Raw genomic sequence first — 21,316 nt, forward strand, 5'->3', positions numbered from 1 at the left:
ATATTAAATTTCCAATGAAAAAGTTTTAATTTTTAAAGAGGGAAAAGGGCGCCTATGTGCCCTGATACCTTGCTTATGCTACCTTTACAGTAGCTACGCCACTGAGAGCAATGACAAAAATTATTGTTTAAGACATTCTCATTTCCCTTTTTTTTTTTAATGGTCACAATTTTCAGGACAGAAAGTTTTCTGGCTTGAAATAATATTGTAAAAAAAAAAAAACCAACAAAGTAAATAATTTAAAAAAAAAAAAGAAACATTTTAATTATTTTAATTGTAATACAATACAATCTGAACTTCAATTAAAATTTTCCAATTACTATCTTTATTAAATCAATTAAAGAAAATAGTATTGTTTTTAAACTCATAGCATTAATTATACTTTTGTCTTTTCCTTGGTGGTGAGTTAGTATACAAGGCTAGTAGCAGTTTGTTATCTGCATCATCATTCAAATTATTTTCAAGAGTGTTATTTTGAACAGACTTTGTTTTATCTTGCTTATCAATGGAAAATTTACCAGAACCCAAGTATGCACCAGATTTGCAGCAAGCTTTGTTGTCTTTCAAAAAAGTATGAGCATTTTGACAATTGTGAATTAAAAAAGACTTAGATTTTAGACCAGGTGCATGTGTAACATGGCAGCAATTAAATATATTGGAAATGAAAACAAGCAAGTCTACTTGTTTTATTACTTCTACCTGAGGGTCACAGAAGACTTGTCTGGAATCTGTTAAAAAAGGAGAACAAATGCATAGTTACTTGATTTTATTTCAATCTATATTTTAATAACCTGCCTAGTTAAAATACAGTCAATTAATTTACAAAATTGATTCATGCAAATACAGGGTTAAATAAACCAAAAGGCTACATACAATTTACTTATTAAGGGTTCGTACTACTTTTTGAAAATGAAATTCCAGACTTTTTTTTGGAAAATTCCCGACTTTATACAGATGTTTTAGCGACTAATTTATAAAATGATGCAACAGTTGTACTATATAATTACTTTCAGTTTATTTTAGGCAATTGAGCTAATGTTAGGATTTCGCTAGCCAAACTGACAAAAAAAATCACATTTCTAAGGTTGATACGACCCCAAAAATTTTAATAACTAAAATACATTATTAAAATGATGCAACTATTTGTTTCCAACTTTAAACTTACGTAATCTGTTCATGATCTAATTGCTCATGTTTGCAATTAAACTATTAATAAAATGAGATTGCATAATAGTGAGAGTTAATTACTTAAAAAGAATAATAATAAGGAATTATTTTCCCCCAGAATATAGCGATTTGAAAAAAAAATGGAGCAAAAATCAACAACAACTAAAAAAAAAACTTTCTTCTGGTTGTAACCACATAATTGATATTAGTCTAGACTTCAGTATGCCTGTTTAATACGTAGCATCAGAGGCGTATCCAGGTTTTCGTTGTAGGGGGAGCGAAAAGAGCAAAAAAGGCGCAGAATTTTTAACATGTTCTATATACGTGTATTATATATATATATAAATAAATAATATATATATATATATATATATATATATATATATATAATTACTAGCTGTATGTCATTACTTCGCTATGATGTAAAATAAATTGAAAGTAGCACTCTGAAGAAATAAGAAAAAACACAATGTATCAATTTAAACAAAAAAAAATATACACACACTACAACTAAAAACAATGAACGTAACACAATCTGTTTTGTAATTCTTGTAAAAAAAATTTCTTACATAATAATTGCTGGGAAATTATTTAAGACAAGTGAAATGGGGTAAATAATCACTATCTTAATGTAAATATGTATATATCTACACATTTAATTATAAATGTCAAAACAAATAAATAATTACTTGAGAATATAATGAAATTGTTGAAGACTATTCGTGTTTACAAAATATTTTTGTCTATGATCAGAATTTAATATATCTTTATCATAAATGCTGAAGTATCACAGCATAATAGAAGCTTTAAAATCAGAGTTGGTATATAACCACGCTTTTCGATACAACAGAAAAAGACTCGGAATAACAGCCTACATTTAACTAAATATCAGACTTTTAGTTCAGATCATATATTTTAATTAACTACTGCTTCTTTGTGTTTTTTAAAGATCATTTTTGACATAGTGATAGGTATGGGTTGGGTGGGGGTTCAACTTCATTCACCACTGTCCGGTCACTTTAGGTCAATTATCCAACCCAGTGTATACCTAGGTGTGACATTATGTCGCTCTACACAATTGTGGTGGTGAGGTGTGTGTGTGTGTGTGTGTGGGGGGGGGGGGGGGGAAAGGAGATAACCAACTCAGAGTGAACATAGCGTCAGTTTTTAGCTGACTGTTTTAAACATACATATACATTACACAAATATATATTACACAAATATATATTACAGAAATAGACTTAAATAAGTAGCAGTGGTATTATGACAATATTTTTTTTACAGAGGGGTCCATGGGGGAGGGAGGGTTGTAACTGTTTCATATAATTTGTAATCGTAATCACTATCGCCCAAACTGTAAGAATACTACTACTTCATCGTGATGACGTTGTTGATCTTGTCAAAATTTCCCCACCACTACGCCGTTTGCTCATAAGTAAATTTAAATAGAGGTGCCACAACAGTTGCATTTGTTTCTGTATGGTTTTTTTTTTAAAATTAATCACACGATTCAAACTGTATATATAAAGTAATTATGTGTGAAGTTTTATGTATAACATTTTCTAATTCAATTATTCGTAAGCAAATACATTATACAGTTGCCTTAAACTTAACACCCCTCTTGCCAAGTGGTACTACCAGTAGAGTTTTTTTTAAATTGCAATGCATCGTAATGGTCATTTTTAGAATGACAAACTTGATACAGCTGTTAATACGTGTTGTAAACGTAGACGCTACTAGAATAGTACAATTCTGCTTAATTGCTGCATGAAAAGAAATCTTGTGATTCAATGTTTAATAAAATAGTAACAATTAATAGTGATAGTTTAGGAAAAAATTTATAATAAAATAATTTACTTAATTTTCTGAGTAGCCCGGGAAATTGTGTTGGAAACAGAACTATAACTGGAATCGGAACATAAATGGAAATAAAAAAATTATCCGGTAATATTTTAACCGGATACGAAATTCAAAAACTGAAAATTATACAGAAACTGACACTTTATTTGAAACCTTAAATTTAACATGAAATGACGCTTAACCGGAAATGGAAAGTTAACTGGAAATGGAAATTCAACCAACCAAAATTGGAAATGTATTTAAATAGTTAATAGTTAACTTTATTAGGAATGGGCAATTTAACTTAAGTCCGGACTTTTAACCGGAAATAAAACCTTTAATAACCCTAACCTTACTTTATTACTAACACTTACTATATATTCAGAGGTCTTCAGAGTTGGGGGGGGGGGGGGTGTTACACCTCCCTGAGTCTGAAAAACAGTTTTGCAATCTTGTCCGTATGTGTGTGTGTGTGTGTGTGTCTATCTGTGAACACAATAACTTGAGTACCATTACAGCTAGGTTGATGAAATTTTATATATAAGTATAATATCAAATTTTTAGTTCTGTATTAACTGTTCAGCGATTTCCGGTAACCGGAAGTGGAACTTTCAATTTTTCAAAAACCTATAACTTGAGTACTGTTTCAGATAGATGAAAGAAATTTCACATACAAGTAAAAGATCTTTTTTCTTAAATTAGGCATCCCATTAGGTCAAATTTAATGCCAGACTGCATTGTATTCACCCACGCAGGGGCGGAACTACAGTGTCGTCAGATCCCGCAATGGGGGGGGGGGGGGGAGGGGGGGGGGGGGGAGGCACGCCATTTAGGGGCCCACAGCCGACCATAATAATTTTTTTAATGTTTAAATTTAAATATATATGTATAGTTATTCGTATTGGTGAAAATGCACACAATTGATGTAGAAAACTAATAAGTCCCTAATTAATGCCAAGTAGTCTTCTATATTCTTCAGTAATTAGCTTTTTATATTTTTATCCAACAAACTAAATTTATTACTTATTATTTATTACTATATTTATATATTACATTTCCGGTATTAGTTTTTTTAATTTCTAAATTAATTTCTAAAAATAGGCGTTTCATTTTTTCTCTATTATCAATTACTATTGTGTATCGTTTTCAGCATTCAATTCTTAATTCTATTTTTTATTCAACCATCAATGACGTCATTATTTTTGGGTACTTCCCGGAGTTTCAACTTTATGTTTTGTTTGACTTAATATTTTCCTATTCGTATTTAGTAACATCATTTTCTTTGTTTTAGAGTAGATAGTTGTCGTTAGGCTGATATAACAGTGAAATATGAATCAATTTTTATATGCTCAAACTGATTTTTAAAACAAAAAAAAATTGACTAAATTCAGTTTCTAGCATTATTTTTAAATGCAAAAAATGTGACTTCACTATATCTGAGCTTCCCCTCCCCTTAATCACACATTGTCTCTAAATTACGAACAACCCCTCCCTTTTCCATAGGCGTGTAACATCATTTAAGGACGCCCCCTTTGTTGTCTATTTCCTTTATAGTTACAGGATTGTTTAAATTCTGGATTTATTTTGTGAGGATATGTATCTGGATTTATTTTGTAAGGATATGTATCTGGATTTATTTATGAGGATAATATATTGTCATAGCGTAGATATATAGAATTGGACTGGTAGAGGTTACAAAGGACGGTGCGAACTAAACGGTAGACGATTTGGTGCGAGAGTATAGTAAAATATTTGTGGCCCGAGTGTGACGTGAGCATGACGCGACCAAAATATCAAAATTGGGTGGGTTTTTCTTTAAAAGAGTAAGGTTATTGGTACGACGGGCACAAAAACGCTTTACTGGCATATGTATAGAAAGACATGTCCGCTCATATTTTCTCAGAATCAGACGTCATCTTCGTGAATGCTACGCCCTGATGCCCAGCGTAAATGAATTCAGCGGTCAAACGACCATTGCATCTGCAACGGAAACCACAGTTCCTATATATAGGACGAGCGACAACACATCTACAGGAACTCATGAACGTGAAGATATATAATGTGCATCGTCGAGGACACGTCCGCAGGAACACGCCAAGTAACACACCGAGAGGAACCAAGTCAATTTGAGAAGGGTCATCGTAACCAGATAACAGAAGCCTTACGCACGGTCGCGGTCAATTTTTCGACCAAGTCGTAAAGGCAAGAAGGGTCATCATAACCAGATAAAAGAAGCCTTACGCACGGTCGCGGTCAATTTTTCGACCAAGTCGTAAAGGCAAGAAGGGTCATCATAACCAGATAACAGAAGCCTTACGCACGGTCGCGGTCAATTTTTCGACCAAGCCGTAATGGCAAAATCAGCTTATAATTACTTGTTTTTCAGTTACAGTGTTGTTAAGTTTTTGTGTATTTATAAAGATCGAGGGGAACATTTTGACGTCAGATATAACAAGGGAAATTGTCTTTACAGATGATGAAGATTCATCGAGTGGTTTACATTTTGTGGAACTGTTTATGCAGATGATAAAGATTAATTGAGTGGTTTACATTTTGTGGAACTGTTTATGCAGATGATAAAGATTCATAGAGTGGTTTACATTTTGTGGAACTGTTTATCCAAATGATAAAGATTAATTGAGTGGTTTACATTTTGTGGAACTGTTTATGCAGATGATAAAGATTAATTGAGTGGTTTACATTTTGTGGAACTGTTTATGCAGATGATAAAGATTCATTGAGTGGTTTACATTTTGTAGAACTGTCAATACAGATGATAAAGTTTTCTTCTGACAGATCAGGATACAGCATGAAATTATTATTGTTTGTAAAATTTTAAATGCTGGAATTTTTGTTTTGAAATATCCATGTAATGACGCTATGGCTCTGTATTTGTACGATGATTGACTAAGAAGGCAGAAAAAAAAAACAACTAATAGAATTAGTTTTTTAATTGTGGGGGGGGGGGAGATGTCATAGCGGAGATATATAGAATTGGAATGGACTGGTAGAGGTTACGAAGGACGGTGCGAACTTGATGGTAGATGATTTGGTGCGAGAGTATTGTAAAATATTTGTGGGCGAGTGTGACGTGAGCATGACGCGACAATGTACCGATGACGACTGAGCATGACGCGACAAAGTACCGATGACGACGTAAGACGCAGCAGTGAAGTTTGTTGGGGGTTAGATATAGTAGAAGACGGACATATTCTTTGATATTGTGCAAATGATCTATAAGTGTGTGTTAATAAAGTTCATGTTATTTCATAAAAGAAGTTGTTGACATTGTTAATTAGTGTCTGCGGAACATAAGAGTGATTCCTGTCCTCCTCACAAGTATAATAGTTGCCGTATGAATAGTAGTAGACCAGATCAGAATATATATAGAGATTATATATAACACCTCCCCATCACAGATATGTATCTGGATTTATTTTGTGAGGATATGTATCTGGATTTATTTTGTGAGGATATGTATCTGGATTTATTTTGTGAGGATATGTATCTGGATTTATTTTGTGAGGATATGTATCTGAAAAACAGTGGAAAAACTGGGGCAGTAAAGTGAAATGATATAATCATACAGAGGACCACGCTGGAATAGGTATATAGATGATATATATATGTATGTAAACATGTCTACAGATTAACTTGACCGTTTATATATGTAGTTTATAAATGAAGTTCATTTAGCAGATTTTTATCCCGCGCTTTTAGTACCAATAATAGCTAGATACCCAACAAAATTACATCGACAAGTTCCGTCCAAAGCCTCACCCACGCACCTTCCACATATTTTTGAAAAATGATTTTGCATGCAATGTCAGGTAAGATTAATGGTGGATAAAATCGAGAGGTCAACACAACAGTGTCCCTGGGCGATCTTACTTAAATACTATAAATTTAAAAATTCGAACCACATTCACACAACAAATACTTAAGTCTATGTTATGGGTCAGTTGGAGGTTAGATAGAAATAGGCTAGAATAATCTAGAATTAGGGGAGTGTGCATATGTGAGTTGAGTTTACCCTCGAGTATCGTTAACCCCGGTGTGTTAATGTATTGTTATCCCAAGGTCGAATGCGGTATAAAAGCTGGAGTGAATGGTTGTAAGGGGTTAGTTGGTAGAGGTTAGGGCGATAGCTACTCTGTTACGTGAAGAATTGAGTCCAAATAAAAGTATTGAATACGAGATAAATGGCCCGTTGAGGGAGAGATACAACGGGCGCTAGGATGATAGTGTTGTCTTTTCCTCTAAATCGAAACTAAAAAAAAAATCACCATCTCAACTTTAATTTTAACCGGAAAAGAAAAATGTCAGTGAAATCGGATTTCTCACCAGAATCGGCATTATAACCAGAATTAAGCTTGATCTATGCGTAGTTAATGCACATTGATACTAAACATAGTCTAAGTCGTACCCCTAAACCTTGCACCTAATCTCAAACACGACATAGGTCGCATTTAGGGGGGGGGGGGGAGGGGGCTCCACCCCATGCACCCCCCCCACCCTAAAGCATGTTCACCGTACCATTGAACGAAAAATACTTTTTATGGAAAACATATTTTTATCATACAAACTAAAGGTAGAGCCTACTTCTAAAAATATAGACCTGTTTCCTACTTTCGACTGATAACTTTGACTCACGCAGTGTTCTCTCAGGCTTTTTTGCGGGGTCAGGGCACTTGAATTTTTGCAGGGGCGAATAAATTTCGACGGGTCAGGGGTGTACGACACTGGTAAAAGTATATATCTTCTATATAAATTATATTACGCCTTTCTTTCTTTTTTTTGCTTGGGGGATTGGGGGGATTAGACGTTCTACCTTTGGGGTAGGGGGGGGATAGATGTTCTTAGATGTTCTACAGTGGGGGGTAGGGGTGGGGAGTAAAATGGCTTTGCCCGTAGAGAAACTCTTCATGCAAAACACTTAAAACATTAGACACAAATTTAGGCCGTAATGTCAGTATTTTTATTATGGAGTATCAATGACGTCATTTCTTTGAGGGGGGGGGGGTGTCTGTATAGAAGGGGGGACCTTTGCCCCTTACCCGAAGAATTGCATGAAAGAAACCACACGCAAACCACTTTTAAGATGAGACAAAAATTGGCTTTTTAATTCAATGTCATATTACTATGTGCGCTCTCCGGCTGTAGACTATTTTCGACTATATGCTCCATGTGACGTCACGTTTCGTTTTTCGAATTACTATGCATGTTTTTACTCTGCTTGTATTTTCTCTATAGCGTTCTTGACAGATAGATAGATAGATACACAGATACATAGACATACAGCGAAACTATTATTATAGACCAGATAAATGACCCGTTGAGGGGGAGAAACAACGGGCACTAGGATGATGTCTTTTCCTCTAAATCTAAAATAAAAACAAAATCACCACCTCAAATTTAATTTTAACCGGAAACGAAAAATGTCATTGTAAACGGATTTCTGACCAGAATCGGCATTTTAAACGGAATTGAGCTTGATCTACGCATAGTTACTGCATATTGATGCTAAATATAGTCGAAGTCATACCCCTAAACCTTGCACCCTCGCATTTAGGGGGGGGGGGGGGGGCGGGGGCTCTGCCCCGCGCACCCCCCCCCCTCCACACAATCACACCCTAAAGCACGTTTACCATCCCACTCAACGAAATATAATTTTTTATAGAAAACATATTTTACCAGTGTTTGCCCCCTTCCAAAAATTTAGTCCACTCTCACCCTCGAAAATTAAAGTACCCCCCCCCCTCTACGGGGAGGAATAACTCTGAAAGAAACACTGGTCGCATTTGTAGATCATACAAACTAAAGGTAGAGCCTACTTCTATAATATAGACCTGTTTCCTACTTTTGGCCGATACATTTCACTCATGCAGACAGTGTTCGTTTCAGGCTTTTTTTCCGGGGGTGGGGCACTTGAATTTTTGCAGGGGCAAATAAATTTCGACGGGTCGGGGAAGGCCGACTCTGGTAAAAGCATTTATTTTCCATATAAATTATATTAGGTTTTTTTTTTTTGGGGGGGGGGGGGATTTGCCACTACCTAAAGAGATGCGTGAAATAAACTCTTCACGCAAAACACTTTTAAGATTAGACACATTAATTAGGCCGTAATGTAAGTGTTTTTATTATATAGTATCAATGACGTCATTTCTTTTGAGGGGGGGGGGGTCTTCGCCCCTACCCGAAGAGATGCATGAAAGAAACTCTGCAAGCAAACCACTTTTAAGATTAGACAAAATTGGCTTTTTAATTCATTGTTTACTGGAGAATCAATGACGTCATATTACTGTGTGCACTCTCCGGCTTTAGACTACGAGATAAATGGCCCGTTGAGGAAGGATAAAACGGGCGCTAGGTTGATAGTGTTGTCTCTTTTCTTTAAACACAAAAACAAAACAAAAACGCAACCACCTTTACCTCTAATTGAACTGTAAACGAAAAATGACATTAAAAGCGGATTTTTATCAAGAATCGACATTTTAATAGGGTTTAAGCTTGATCTACACGTAGTTATCGCGCATTTATACAAAATATAGTCATAGGCATATCCCTAAACCATGCACCTAATCTCATTCATGACAAAAGTCGCATTTAGAGTTTCTTTCAGGCAACTCTACTTGGAAAACGTCTACCGTTCCATTCAACAAAATATAATTATATACTTTTTCCAGTGTCCGCCCCCTCCCAGAAAATTCCTCCCCTGCCCCCGAAAATTTCAAGTACCCCAGCTCTCTCTAAGGGGAGGAAAAAGTCTGAAAGAAACACTGGTCGCATTTGTAGATCATACAAACTAAAGGAAGAACCTGGGCGGGGCTTCGCCCCTACCGGAAGAGATGCATGAAAGAAACTGCATGCAAAACACTTTTTAGATTAGAAAAAGTTCCCCCCTCCGAGAAGGAAAAAACCCTGAAAGAAATACTGGTGTCGCGCTTAGCCACTACCCGAAAAATTACATGAAAGAAACTCTACTCGCAAAACGCTTATAAGATTCATTCTTACGCGGAGGTGGGGCTTAGCCCCTACCCGAAAAATTGCATGAAAGAAACTCTGCACGCAAACCGCTTCTAAGATTAGCCACTTTTAAGATTACACAAAATTGGCTTTTATTCAATGTTTACTCGAAATTCAATGACGTCATATTATTGTGTGCACTCCCCCGGCTTTAGACTATTTCCTACTATATGCTCCATGTGAAGTAACGTTTCGTTGTACTATGAAAGTTTTTATTCTGCTTGTGTTTTCTCTATAGCCGGCTTTAGACTATTTCCTACTACATACTCCATGTGACGTCATGTTTCGTTTTTCAGATAGATAGATAGATACACAAACAGCGAAACTATTATTATAGTATAGATTTTCTACTATATGCTCGATGTGACATCACATTTCGTTTTTCGAATTACCTATGCATGTTTTTACTCTGCTTATGTTTCCTCAATAGCGTTCTTGACAGATAGATACATAGATACACAAACAGCAAAACTATCATTATTGATAACCACGAATCTTTTTCTGAGTTGGACCAAACCCGGACGCAACAGCCTACATAAGTCATACCGCAGTATAGACCCGCGCAATCCTGCTCGTGAGAAAAAAAAAATTAAAGTAAATAATTTACTAAATTTTTAACCGTAGAGTTATTTAGCAGGTACTTACAAAATTTTGATGCACTTTTTGGTAAGTGTAGATTGTAGCAGTTGATTAAATATTCAGTTTTCCAGTTTTCTACAGTTTGCGCTGCCCAGCCTCCTGTATTTATAGTAAATTTTTCTGAAATGCACTTGCACACACCTGTTTGTTTGCATATTGACCATCTGTTATTAAGTACATTTCCCTGTAAAACGTATAGACATCACATATTATATATATATATATGTTTATATATATATATATATATATATATATATATATATATATATATATATATATATATATATACACATATACATACATATATATATACATACACATATATATACTAGCTACATACCCGTGCTCCGCCACAGTAAATCTTTTTTAAATGTACTAACTTGGGAACAGAACAAAAAAAAAACACAAACAAACACAACACAACACTATCACAAAATAAAACAGATACACAAAATAAAACACAAACACAACACAAAAGAAAACACAAATACAATGCAAACAAACAAAATGCAAACACAAACAAAAACACAAATGCAACATACAAACACAAAAGACAACACTCATAACATAAACACAACTTAAATGCAAAAATAAACGCACAGTGCTCACAATCTAGCCCGTGGCGCCAAATCGCACCATGTCCGAGTACTGGCGGACGCGCCTGATTCAGTGAACGACTATAAAAACCCCAGCTTGTCCGCAAACCGAAAGATAGAATAATAATTAGTAAACAGCGCGTTCAGTGTATAAAATAAACAAAAGACAGTATTTAAAATATCTGCACTTATCAATTCAAGCATTTTATTTTCAGTACTTTAAATTTCAAAAAATTTAAATAGTTTCATGACTAAATCCATTGCGCACCTAATGAACATGATAGTGCGGAATAGTTGATTAAAAATTATAATTAGTAAACAGTACGTTCAGTGAATAAAATAAATAAAAGATTGCCTTTTATCAATCCATGCTAATATTCCAACAATAATATCCTCTTAAACGTCTGCAGAATTTGCATTCACAGTTTGCTAATTATAGAAAACAAATACATAATACAAAACTGACAACACCATGCAACATGATTTACTAAGACTTGTAAATAAATCTGTTTTTCACTAATGTAATACTGCGAACAAAAGTAGATGAAATAATGACAATATTTACTTTTTAATAAAAAATCTTTACGTTAAAAAATATTTTATTATCTAATATAGTTATGTGTGCTATATTTTACAACATATTTTTCTCAAAGTAAATATATTATCATAAAATTTACTGTAAGTTCAAATCATGACGCAAGTATGTGTTAACTTTCTTTTTTTTAAATCTTACCCTAAACATACATTAAAACTATATCTTGTCTGTACTAACAGCTAATTACTGCGTTTTAAAAGATTATCATTTTGATTGTTTTAGACCTTAGGAACTAGATCAGTCAGGGGCGGAACTACAGTGCAGCCAGACCCCGCAATGCGGGGGAGGTGGGGAAGGTTGTGTCCAGGCCGTTTAGGGGGCCCACGGCCGACCATAATCCATTTTTTTATAGTTAAGAAAAAATAATTTTCTTGCATTTTTGACATGATGGTTGTTTTGTAAAAAGAATACTGTAGCTGCGGTTGGGTTATCTTTATTCTATAGACATCATCCCGAGTCCTCTTTCTCCTACAATAAAACATGCCGTTACTGTCAAAATTTTGTCGAAAATAAATAAAAGTCCATCGCGAGTGAGGCCGCTAAATATTAAAATTAGACCATGTGGGGGTGGTAGGGATACGCCTAGAGAGGAAGAGAGGGGGCTGCAAGGCGCGCTTACAGCTTGGTGTTTTCTAGGTTATCCAGAATTATATTATTATATATATAGAAGATACACACTGCAGAAGGACAGAACATAAAAAAGAAACTCACAGTTATATGTATATTTGTGCCTGATAAATTTAACAATTCTAAATTAATAAAATTTAGAAAGTCAAAAATCTTTTCAGTCAGTTGAAAGTTTTCTGAAAACAAAACAAATAAAATACAATAATTGATCATATTTAGGGGTCATACATTTATGACGTTCACAAAAAAATCGTCAATTATGTTAAAAGTGTTATCCTCTGCACTCATTGGCTTACCAAAGAGGCGGAGCCCTATAAATTTTATTTTGGCGTCGTCCATAAATGACGTCACGCTCGGGAAGGTCGGTTTCAGAAAGTGTGACGACATACTCTCTCTCTTAAGGCAGTGGCGTGCAGAGGTATGTTTATATATATATATATATATATATATATATATATATATATATATATATATATATATATATATATATATATATATATATAAATATATATACTAGCGTACCCGTCCCCGCGCTTTGCCGCAGGGATATAAGAAAGTCTAATGAAATATATAAGAAGGGTTTCATCAATGCGTTACCAATCCTATGTTCTAAGACGCGTGACCTTGTTTTCTAAAACTGAGTTATTTAAATGTAAACAATGCCTATGCTTGGATCATAAATATAGGGACACAGGTTAACCTACAATACCAACACTACCGCATGAAAACCTTACGTTAATGACTCACCAAAATAATTTAGTAGAACACACTTCGGTGACCGCACATGTGTCAGGGACGTAGAGTGGCGCTCTCGGGAGCCCCTGATTACACTAACGCAGAGGCGCCGCGAATGGCCCCTGGCTACAACTAAAATAGGCGCCATTAAACTCACAGAATAATCCAGAGCGCCAAATAGCACCCGGAAACAATTTGATTTGAAACAATTGATTCTTCTTCTACTAACATTTATAGAGTCCGGTAGCTAGTTTTTGTAGCTGAAAACACTCTAGAAATATATTTTTTCAAAATTTGGTATGGTGAAATTTCAGTGAAATAAATGCTAAATATAATGGTTTTTTAATATAAAAAAAACTTTGAAAAATTGAAAAAAAAAATTTCTAGTGGTTTTTCGGTTAAAAAACTAGCCAGCTGACTCTATTAGTTTTAGTGCAAGAAGGATCAATGATTATATATGCGGTTTATATGTTACTTTATGAAACTTTAGGACTCCACAATAGGGAGTTTTCTCCAAGATGGCAGTTGTTGCCATGGCAAACATATTTTCAGAAGAGTCCCTGGTACATGCAAATGTTTTCCATTAAGTACCCTAACTTATACATACACAAGTAAATAGAAAAGGCTTATTAATTACAAAGTTTTTTTCCGTTTTTTTCCGGAGCCTACCCCCCTTAACAAAAACAATAGCTAGACCACACATTACTCCCAAGTGAACAACTTATACGATAAAATACGATCTAGACCAGGGGTCTCCAAACTACGGCCCGCTGAGAACATTTTGTCCACGGAAAAAAACGTTTGTTGGTGATGGCTGAGTAACTATGCCCAGAAAAATCAAAGACATGCCTGGAAGAAACTGGCCTCCTAACTGAAATTTTATAGTTAATGCGGCCTTCGGATTGAAAAGTTTGGAGACCCCTGATCTAGACTCTGATCCCAATAAACCCTACTCAAAAATTGTATGGAAAGCATGCTAATTTAGAGACCATTGTTGGTGTTGGTTGTTTGATTCCTCTGATAAATAAATAATATTAGGAACAACGAAGAAGAGAAAGAATAATTACATTAATTTAATTATCAAAGTAGTCGCTTAGGTTATGAAGTGTTACTCACCAGACAGGTCTAAATATTTGAGTGGAGGTTGTTTCAAAAAAAGCCTAGGGTTTATGGTCAGCCTTCTGACACCTTCATCACTAAGTGAGTTATTTCTAAGAATTAGAGTCTGTAATCTGAAATATTTAAACAAAATTCTAATATGCTAAGACTATAAAAAAAAAATCAACAACAAAAAGATCATAAGATATCTAAAATATTTTGGTTGTTGATTAAAACTAGTGTTAATATAAACAAATTCAGCACTACACTTCTTGGATCTTAGATATTGGAGTACAGCTTTGGCCATACTGATGCCCAGAAGCCCCAGGTTGTGCTGTAGGAAAACCTTGTGTAGATAACCCTAACCCAGGGGTCGGCAACCTTTTGAGACGGAAGAGCCAAAAGTTACAATTTTCAAAATTTCCCAGTTTTTAAAGAGCCACTAACATTTTTTAATTTCAATATTTGATTATTTGATTAGGATTAGGTAAAGATATTTGATTTGTTAATTAAAAATAAATAGCTTTAAATATGAAATAATATTTATTCATATAAAAACTTTTTTCCCCACTTTACGAAGATCACCGGCTCAGGAGGTTTCGTATCCCACCGTCCATTGCCCGGCTCGACCTTAGGAAGCTAATAACTAAAAAAAACTACGTCACTCAGGTCAAATTAATGATTATTGACAGATAGGGAAATGCTATTCTGAATAAAATAAAATTCCCAATTTAATGATATTCGAAAAAGTCGCACTTGGGCAGTGGCAGGCATGGAATAGCAGCCACGGGACTGGTCACAACACGGATGTTGGGCTGGGCCTGGTGCCCAATCGGCTGTCCGTATACTTTCTAGTGCACCTATTCGCACTGTTCTCTGACGAGTTTATTTTTCTTCTGTTTAAATGTGTTTTTTTTTTACAGTATAATTTTTGTTACGAAGTTTGAAAATAAAATAATATAACTATTAATATGTGTGCAAGGAGCTGGAGAGCCGCATCTTGACATCAAAAGAGCCGCAGGTTGCCGACCCCTGCCCTAACAAAGTTAGTGGGGGTGTGATGTCAAGGCAGAATTGTTATATAGAGCAGAGACTTGCTCAGACAAGGGAAAAAGTGCCTAACATAGAACAGTGGAGAAGGACAAAGCAGGAGTCCCTGACATTGCAGACAAGGTGCTGGGTGGGGTATTTATGACAAAATCAAACACAGTGACACATCAGGCGCTTAAGTGGAAACCCCAGGGGAGCCACCCAAGACTGACCTGGAGGTAGTCTTCAGGAGTTTGACTGCAATTATGACACTAAAATAGACAGCCAGGGACCAGAAATTAATTAAATGAGATGGTATTTTATTAGCTTATAATTAGTTTCCTTATTAAATCAATTTCACTTTAGTATTGTAATTATAGCAATTTTGAGGTAAATATTCATCATTTTAATGATATGTTTAGACATTCTAAATGTGTGGGACTTGGTAGGAGTTAAGGTGTAAGAAAAGGTATTTCACTGAATGCTGTTCATTAGGAGTTTGGGCTTTTATGATGCAGCAGAAACACAATTTCCATATGGAAAAAATGTATGGTAAAGTTATTGCTGCAGAAAACTTTTGTTAAATTCATTATTTATTATAAAAGCTTTTATTATTCACACATTTTTCCTTGTTCTTTTTTTACTTTCTCGTATACAAAGTATAGAGAAAGTATTGTAATCGTGCCAACAAAATAAATCGATTTTTGCAAATCTCGACGTTTTTCACCTCCTTGAGTCGGAAAAAACATAGTTTTGCAATTTTGTCCATATGTCTGTGTGTGTGTGTGTGTCTGTAAACACGATAACTTGAGTAGGCCTACCGTTACAGCTAGGTTGATGAAATTTCATATATAAGTATAATATCTTTTCAGCTATAAATTGAGTACTGTTTCGGGTATAGATGAACGAAATTTCACATTTTCAAGTAAAAGATCTACTTTTCTGCCTTCTATCAAATTTTGAGTAATTTCTCTTTACCGGAAGTAGTAATTTACGCTATTTCCGATTTCTAAAAAAAACGCATGTGAATTTATAAAGTACTAATAATATTGCGTATTATTATACACAGATTGCTTGGAGTTCACTTGGTGCGAAAATCTTTTTTTCTACGAGATTCTATTCAATTTTTAAAAGTCTAAGCAATTAAAAATGTATTTAAAATATTGTCTATATCCCGAGTTGACATCCCCTGTAGTGCGATATATTAGAATGTTCGAGACAGTTTAGGGGAGATCACTCCCTGTTTTTATAATTTGCATTCAGTTCTACTTGTCCCAGACCAGTTTATATTTCATACATCCAAATTAGAAACAAAAGATTTGATACTAACTTAAGTGCTCCTATCAGCAATGGAAGTATAGTGTGGTCATCTCCTAAACCACAAGATGATAAATCTAAATGAGTCACAACTTTAAAAAGCCACCAACAGTCATCAATAATATCATTCAGAAATATCTGACTGTTTTGTAAAGAAAAGCTGTGCAGGATTCTTGAACTACCATAAGCTTCTATGAAGACCTGAGGATAAATTAAAACATTACTCACAACTAAATTACATAATGTGTTTTTACTGATATATACTTTTAAACTCTACTTTTTATTTGTTTGTAAACTAACACAAAAAATGTTACCCAAGCTAAATAAGACAGGAAAGCAATATTTTTTTCTTATTATTACTTGTTAAATTAGTAAATAGGCAAACAACACACCATTAAAAATTATTTTTAAAAGCCTTAAATTGGGGGAAATTAAAATGACAGATTTAACTTCCAACACATCTTTGAGCATATATAAAAAGCTGCATACTGGTGCTTCGCCACAGTGAATTTTTTTAAAAAGCAAAACAGAAAAAAAAACCCAAACACAAATACAAAGGAAAACAAACAAAAACAAAAACCCAATGCAAACGACATAAGCAATCACAAAAGAAAACACAAACCCAACACAAATGCAAACTCAAACAATATCACAAACACAATTTAAACACAAAAGAAAATGCAAACACAAACACAACGCAACACGCAAACATAAATACAGAACACAAGCGGAAACACAAATACAAACAAATGCAACCAAATCACAAACAAATCAAAATAAAAGACAAACGTAATCGCTTTATCAAATGGCTTTATAAAACAAACTACCGTGTATACACATGCTCTCACGCCCAGCCGAACAACACGCTTTTATGGGCGTCCGCATCTAGTGACCGCATTTCTCACATTCGTTTTCACCGAAAAAAAAAGGTATGAAAAGGAGTAAAACTTCGCCAACAGTTAAAAATTTAAGTCACATAAATAGATCCTACTCCACAACTTACAATAAGACAATGCGATGCAAGCACATTTACGGCAAGTGGTGTATACTTTAATGGTTCTAAGAAAACACATTGAAAATGTAATTAGAATCACCGCTGAACAAAATGCTTTCCTAGGTGTCCGCGCCCAGAGAGAGCCTTTCCAGCATTCTTTAAAAGTCTAATTTCACCTTCCGTTTTAATAAGACCGAAAACAAAACAAAAAATAGTAATTTTGAGAGATCATAGACTAATTATAAAATAATATAATGTTAACATTTTTCTATTATAACTTAAATTATTGAGAGTTGAATTTATCATTTTTAAATTACCTCCCCTGGCATAACTAGTTAAAGATTTTAATTAATGAGATTTTTCTCCACTACTGTTATTAAAATGTATCCACTTTTTCAAGAATCTAAGCAAAAGTATTACTTGACATTGATCCGTTTAATATATTTTAGTAATGTGCGTGTATTCAATATTTTCTTCACGTTATGCTAAAGAGTAAAAATTGTGGCAACTATAAAAAAATATTGTTATGCTAAAGAGTAAAAATTGTGGCAACTATAAAAAAAAATAATTTAAGTCATTATATAAACAAACTCTACTCTATCTGTCTGTCTATCTTTCTATCTATCTATCTGTCTGTCTATCTATCTATCTATATCAAATGCAATGTATGTGTGACTGTTGATTAGAACACTCCAGGGGAGGTTTCTGCAAATAAATCTCTTTTAATTTTGCAAGGGCGTCTCACCGGGAGGGTGCAATTTTTCTTTATATATGGTTTATAAAAAATAAAAGTGGAATGCGGTCTGACACCGTTCATCCGGGTGCTATGAAACTTTGGGGAGTTGATTAGAACACCCCAGTGGAGGTTTCCATAAAACTATCTTTTTTAAATTTCGGGAGGGTGTGATTCTTCTCTATATCTGTAATTCTCTTCATGGAGACCAAAGAAAACACCACGCAGCTTAGCCACCACCCTCGTCCCCACCTGTCAGGTGAGCTGTGGTTCACCCCGAATGTTTACAATAGTGGAGCCGGTTCGAATGTGACGGCTATGAGGGGCAGATAATTTACTTTTTAAACGATTTGAAAGCAAGGAGAGATAATAAGTTCTGCTTGATATTTTCATTGTCGCCTGCAAACGGCTGCTTTCACTGGGCGGGGTGGGGTGAGGCAGGGGGGTGGGGTAGTGTCGAATTCACAAATTATGAATTGCTGATAAGTAGAAAAAAACAAACAACTAGATAGCGGCGTATGCTACATCGCGGGTCAGCTCGTACGGTATATTAAAAAAAAATGAAAGTCAGATGCAGTTCAACACCTTTCATCTGAGTGCTATAAAACTTTAAGTTGATGAGAATACTCCAGGGAAGGCTTCTGTTAACAAAGTAATTAAAGTTTGATATGAGCGGCGTCCGGGAGGGTGCAACTTTCGTCAATACACTATTTGGCACACATAGTTCCAGAGCGGCTATGTAAGCACTTGTTATCCGTTAATTGTGCGTACTGCATAGCGGTAAGGGGTACTACTATATTCAGTGTTAAAACTTCAACAGGCCCAACCACAGGCCCCCATAGATTTCATGACGCGAAACGCCCAAGGTTCCCTTGTAAGCACTATGGCGCCTCTGCGGTAGTGTAGTCTGGGGCTATTTCCGAATTCTCAAAAAAAAAAAAACGCATGTGAATTTATAAAGTACTAATAATATCCTGCACTATTATGCACATTTAATCTGCCGCTTAATTGGTGTGTAATTCTCTTTTTTACGAGATTCTATTCTATTTTAAAAAGTTTAAGTAATTAAAATGGATTAAAAATCTAATATATAAAGTTGAAAATTCTGTATGTATGTAATTATGTTTGTCATGGATTACAAAGGAATATAAGAAAATACGATACTTCGATGGATTCAAAAGTTAGATTTTTAAAGTCTAAATTTATTAGTTTAAAAATTAATATTGAAAGTGTTTTAAAATAATTTTCATTTTGTGTACTTAAAATAATAATTTTCAATATGAACATTACATACATTTTTTTAAAAAATGTATCAACGTTTATAAAATTTCTAATTGTGTCTGAAAATTATTTACATTTAGCCTCATTACGTCCCTTGATTACGTCCCACAGTTACTTCCCTTTAAAAAACCATCGGGCGGAACAGAATTTACTTTTTATTACTTTGTTTTGGTGTTGGGAAAAAAAATAATTACATAATTAGCGGAGATCGATCAAGTGCAAATGTTGTAGGTATTTTTAATACTGCCTTTTATTTATTCTATAGACCAAACTACCTGAAGCTTCAGGGAAAATGAACTAATATTATTACTTTCCATGATAATCTCTGGGCATTTTTATCGAAGCTGCAAAATTTGCGAAGAAAAAAATCTTGGAAATATTGTAAATTTGAGAAACCCTGCAGTGTGGTAGATGAATCTGATTGTGAGATAATTAAAATTTTGAAAGAAGCAATTTCTGGGCATCTTGAATCTTTTGATAACGAACTGCAGCGCTATTTCTCTGAGCTATTTCTCCTTTGATATTGCCAGCATTCTGGATGAATTACAAAATGAATTCTTTGATTTGCAGAATGATTTCACGTAAGATGAAAAACTGCACACACAATTTTGGTGTAGTATTCGCCATTCATACCCAAACGTAAAATCGATTGACTTTTTGAGAATATATTTCAACACTATTCTCCGATTAAAAACAAAACTAAGAAATAAATTGAATGTTGATAATGACATAGGTTGGTTTTAACAAATGTTTAGTAAATAGCATGCAATTTTACTCATGGTATTAAAACAGATATCTAGGTTAGTTCATATTGAAAGTCTACTAGAAAATCTTATTTTAGTGCTTGTTAATTTCCATACTAATTTCTGCTTTTTAATTCTATGGGTCAGTCACTTTTTATAAAAGGGGGTCGCCACTCGAAAAAGTTTGGGAACCACTGTGCTATAGGCTATGTAGGTCATAAATGATCAATGATGCACTCTAAATCTATACACTAGAATAATAAATCTAGATCTAGTAATTTTTAAATAAATAATACTAATTAAGCATCAGTTTAGTTGGTTGTTCAACTATCAATTACCATTAAAAATTCACATTATCACATAGAATAAATATCAGGTGAAATAGGATGTCCATTTTCATCAGCTATAATTCACAGTTTCCATCACACTTTTGTGTTTTTTCTCTTAGCCTAGCAAAAATCTACGGACAGTTTTTTTTTTTTTTTTTTTTGCTGATTTGCCAACAATTACGTCACAAAAAAATGTAACAAAAATAACCCTTCCATGAGTAACTCAAGTAACTGAAAAAATAATTTGATTAGGCCTATATATATAGACTAGATCTAGACCTAATTCTAAGGGCTTCTAAAAATAAAGTAAATTACCTTCAGATTGTTCCTACTCTGATTAGATAGTTTTAATCGTGAAAACTGGTTAGAAGAGAGAGCTTTCAAGAAAATTTGCTTGCCAATAAGCTCTGGAAACCCACTGAGAGAATCGATAAATTTTATTCTGGAGCCGACATATTCTAAACATATATTGTACAAAGAACACGGCATATTTTTATTATATAATATATAGTCTAGATTTCTAGATCTAGATCCAAGACTAACAATTATTAACATTTGTTGTACCCAT

At 34.3% G+C, this 21,316-nt stretch overlaps 1 protein-coding gene across 5 annotated transcripts; it reads right to left on the reverse strand.

Annotated features, from left to right (window-relative positions):
* Positions 1-244: 244 nt before the first annotated feature.
* Positions 245-21,303, reverse strand: LOC131936358 (leucine-rich repeat-containing protein 42). Of its 5 annotated transcripts, none has more exons than XR_009386050.1 (7): positions 21,064-21,303; positions 16,682-16,869; positions 14,341-14,456; positions 12,574-12,665; positions 11,623-11,696; positions 11,272-11,363; positions 10,718-10,855 (listed from the first exon to the last, which is right to left on the reverse strand). XR_009386050.1 is itself a non-coding variant. In XM_059293301.1 (6 exons), the coding sequence occupies exons 1-6, from the start codon at positions 21,301-21,303 to the stop codon at positions 373-375; spliced, it is 1,170 nt and encodes a 389-aa protein (XP_059149284.1). In that variant the 3' UTR covers positions 245-372. The 5 variants fall into 5 exon arrangements, 1 of the variants encoding a protein (XP_059149284.1); XR_009386049.1 differs by having other exon boundaries at positions 11,272-11,375; positions 11,622-11,696; XM_059293301.1 differs by lacking the exons at positions 11,272-11,363; positions 11,623-11,696 and adding an exon at positions 245-728 and having other exon boundaries at positions 10,678-10,855.
* Between the last annotated feature and the right edge of the window lie 13 nt (positions 21,304-21,316).

The sequence above is a fragment of the Physella acuta genome, unplaced genomic scaffold (assembly GCF_028476545.2).
Source record: "Physella acuta isolate Inbredline_101_S28 unplaced genomic scaffold, ASM2847654v3 ptg000176l, whole genome shotgun sequence".
NCBI lineage: Eukaryota > Metazoa > Mollusca > Gastropoda > Physidae > Physella > Physella acuta.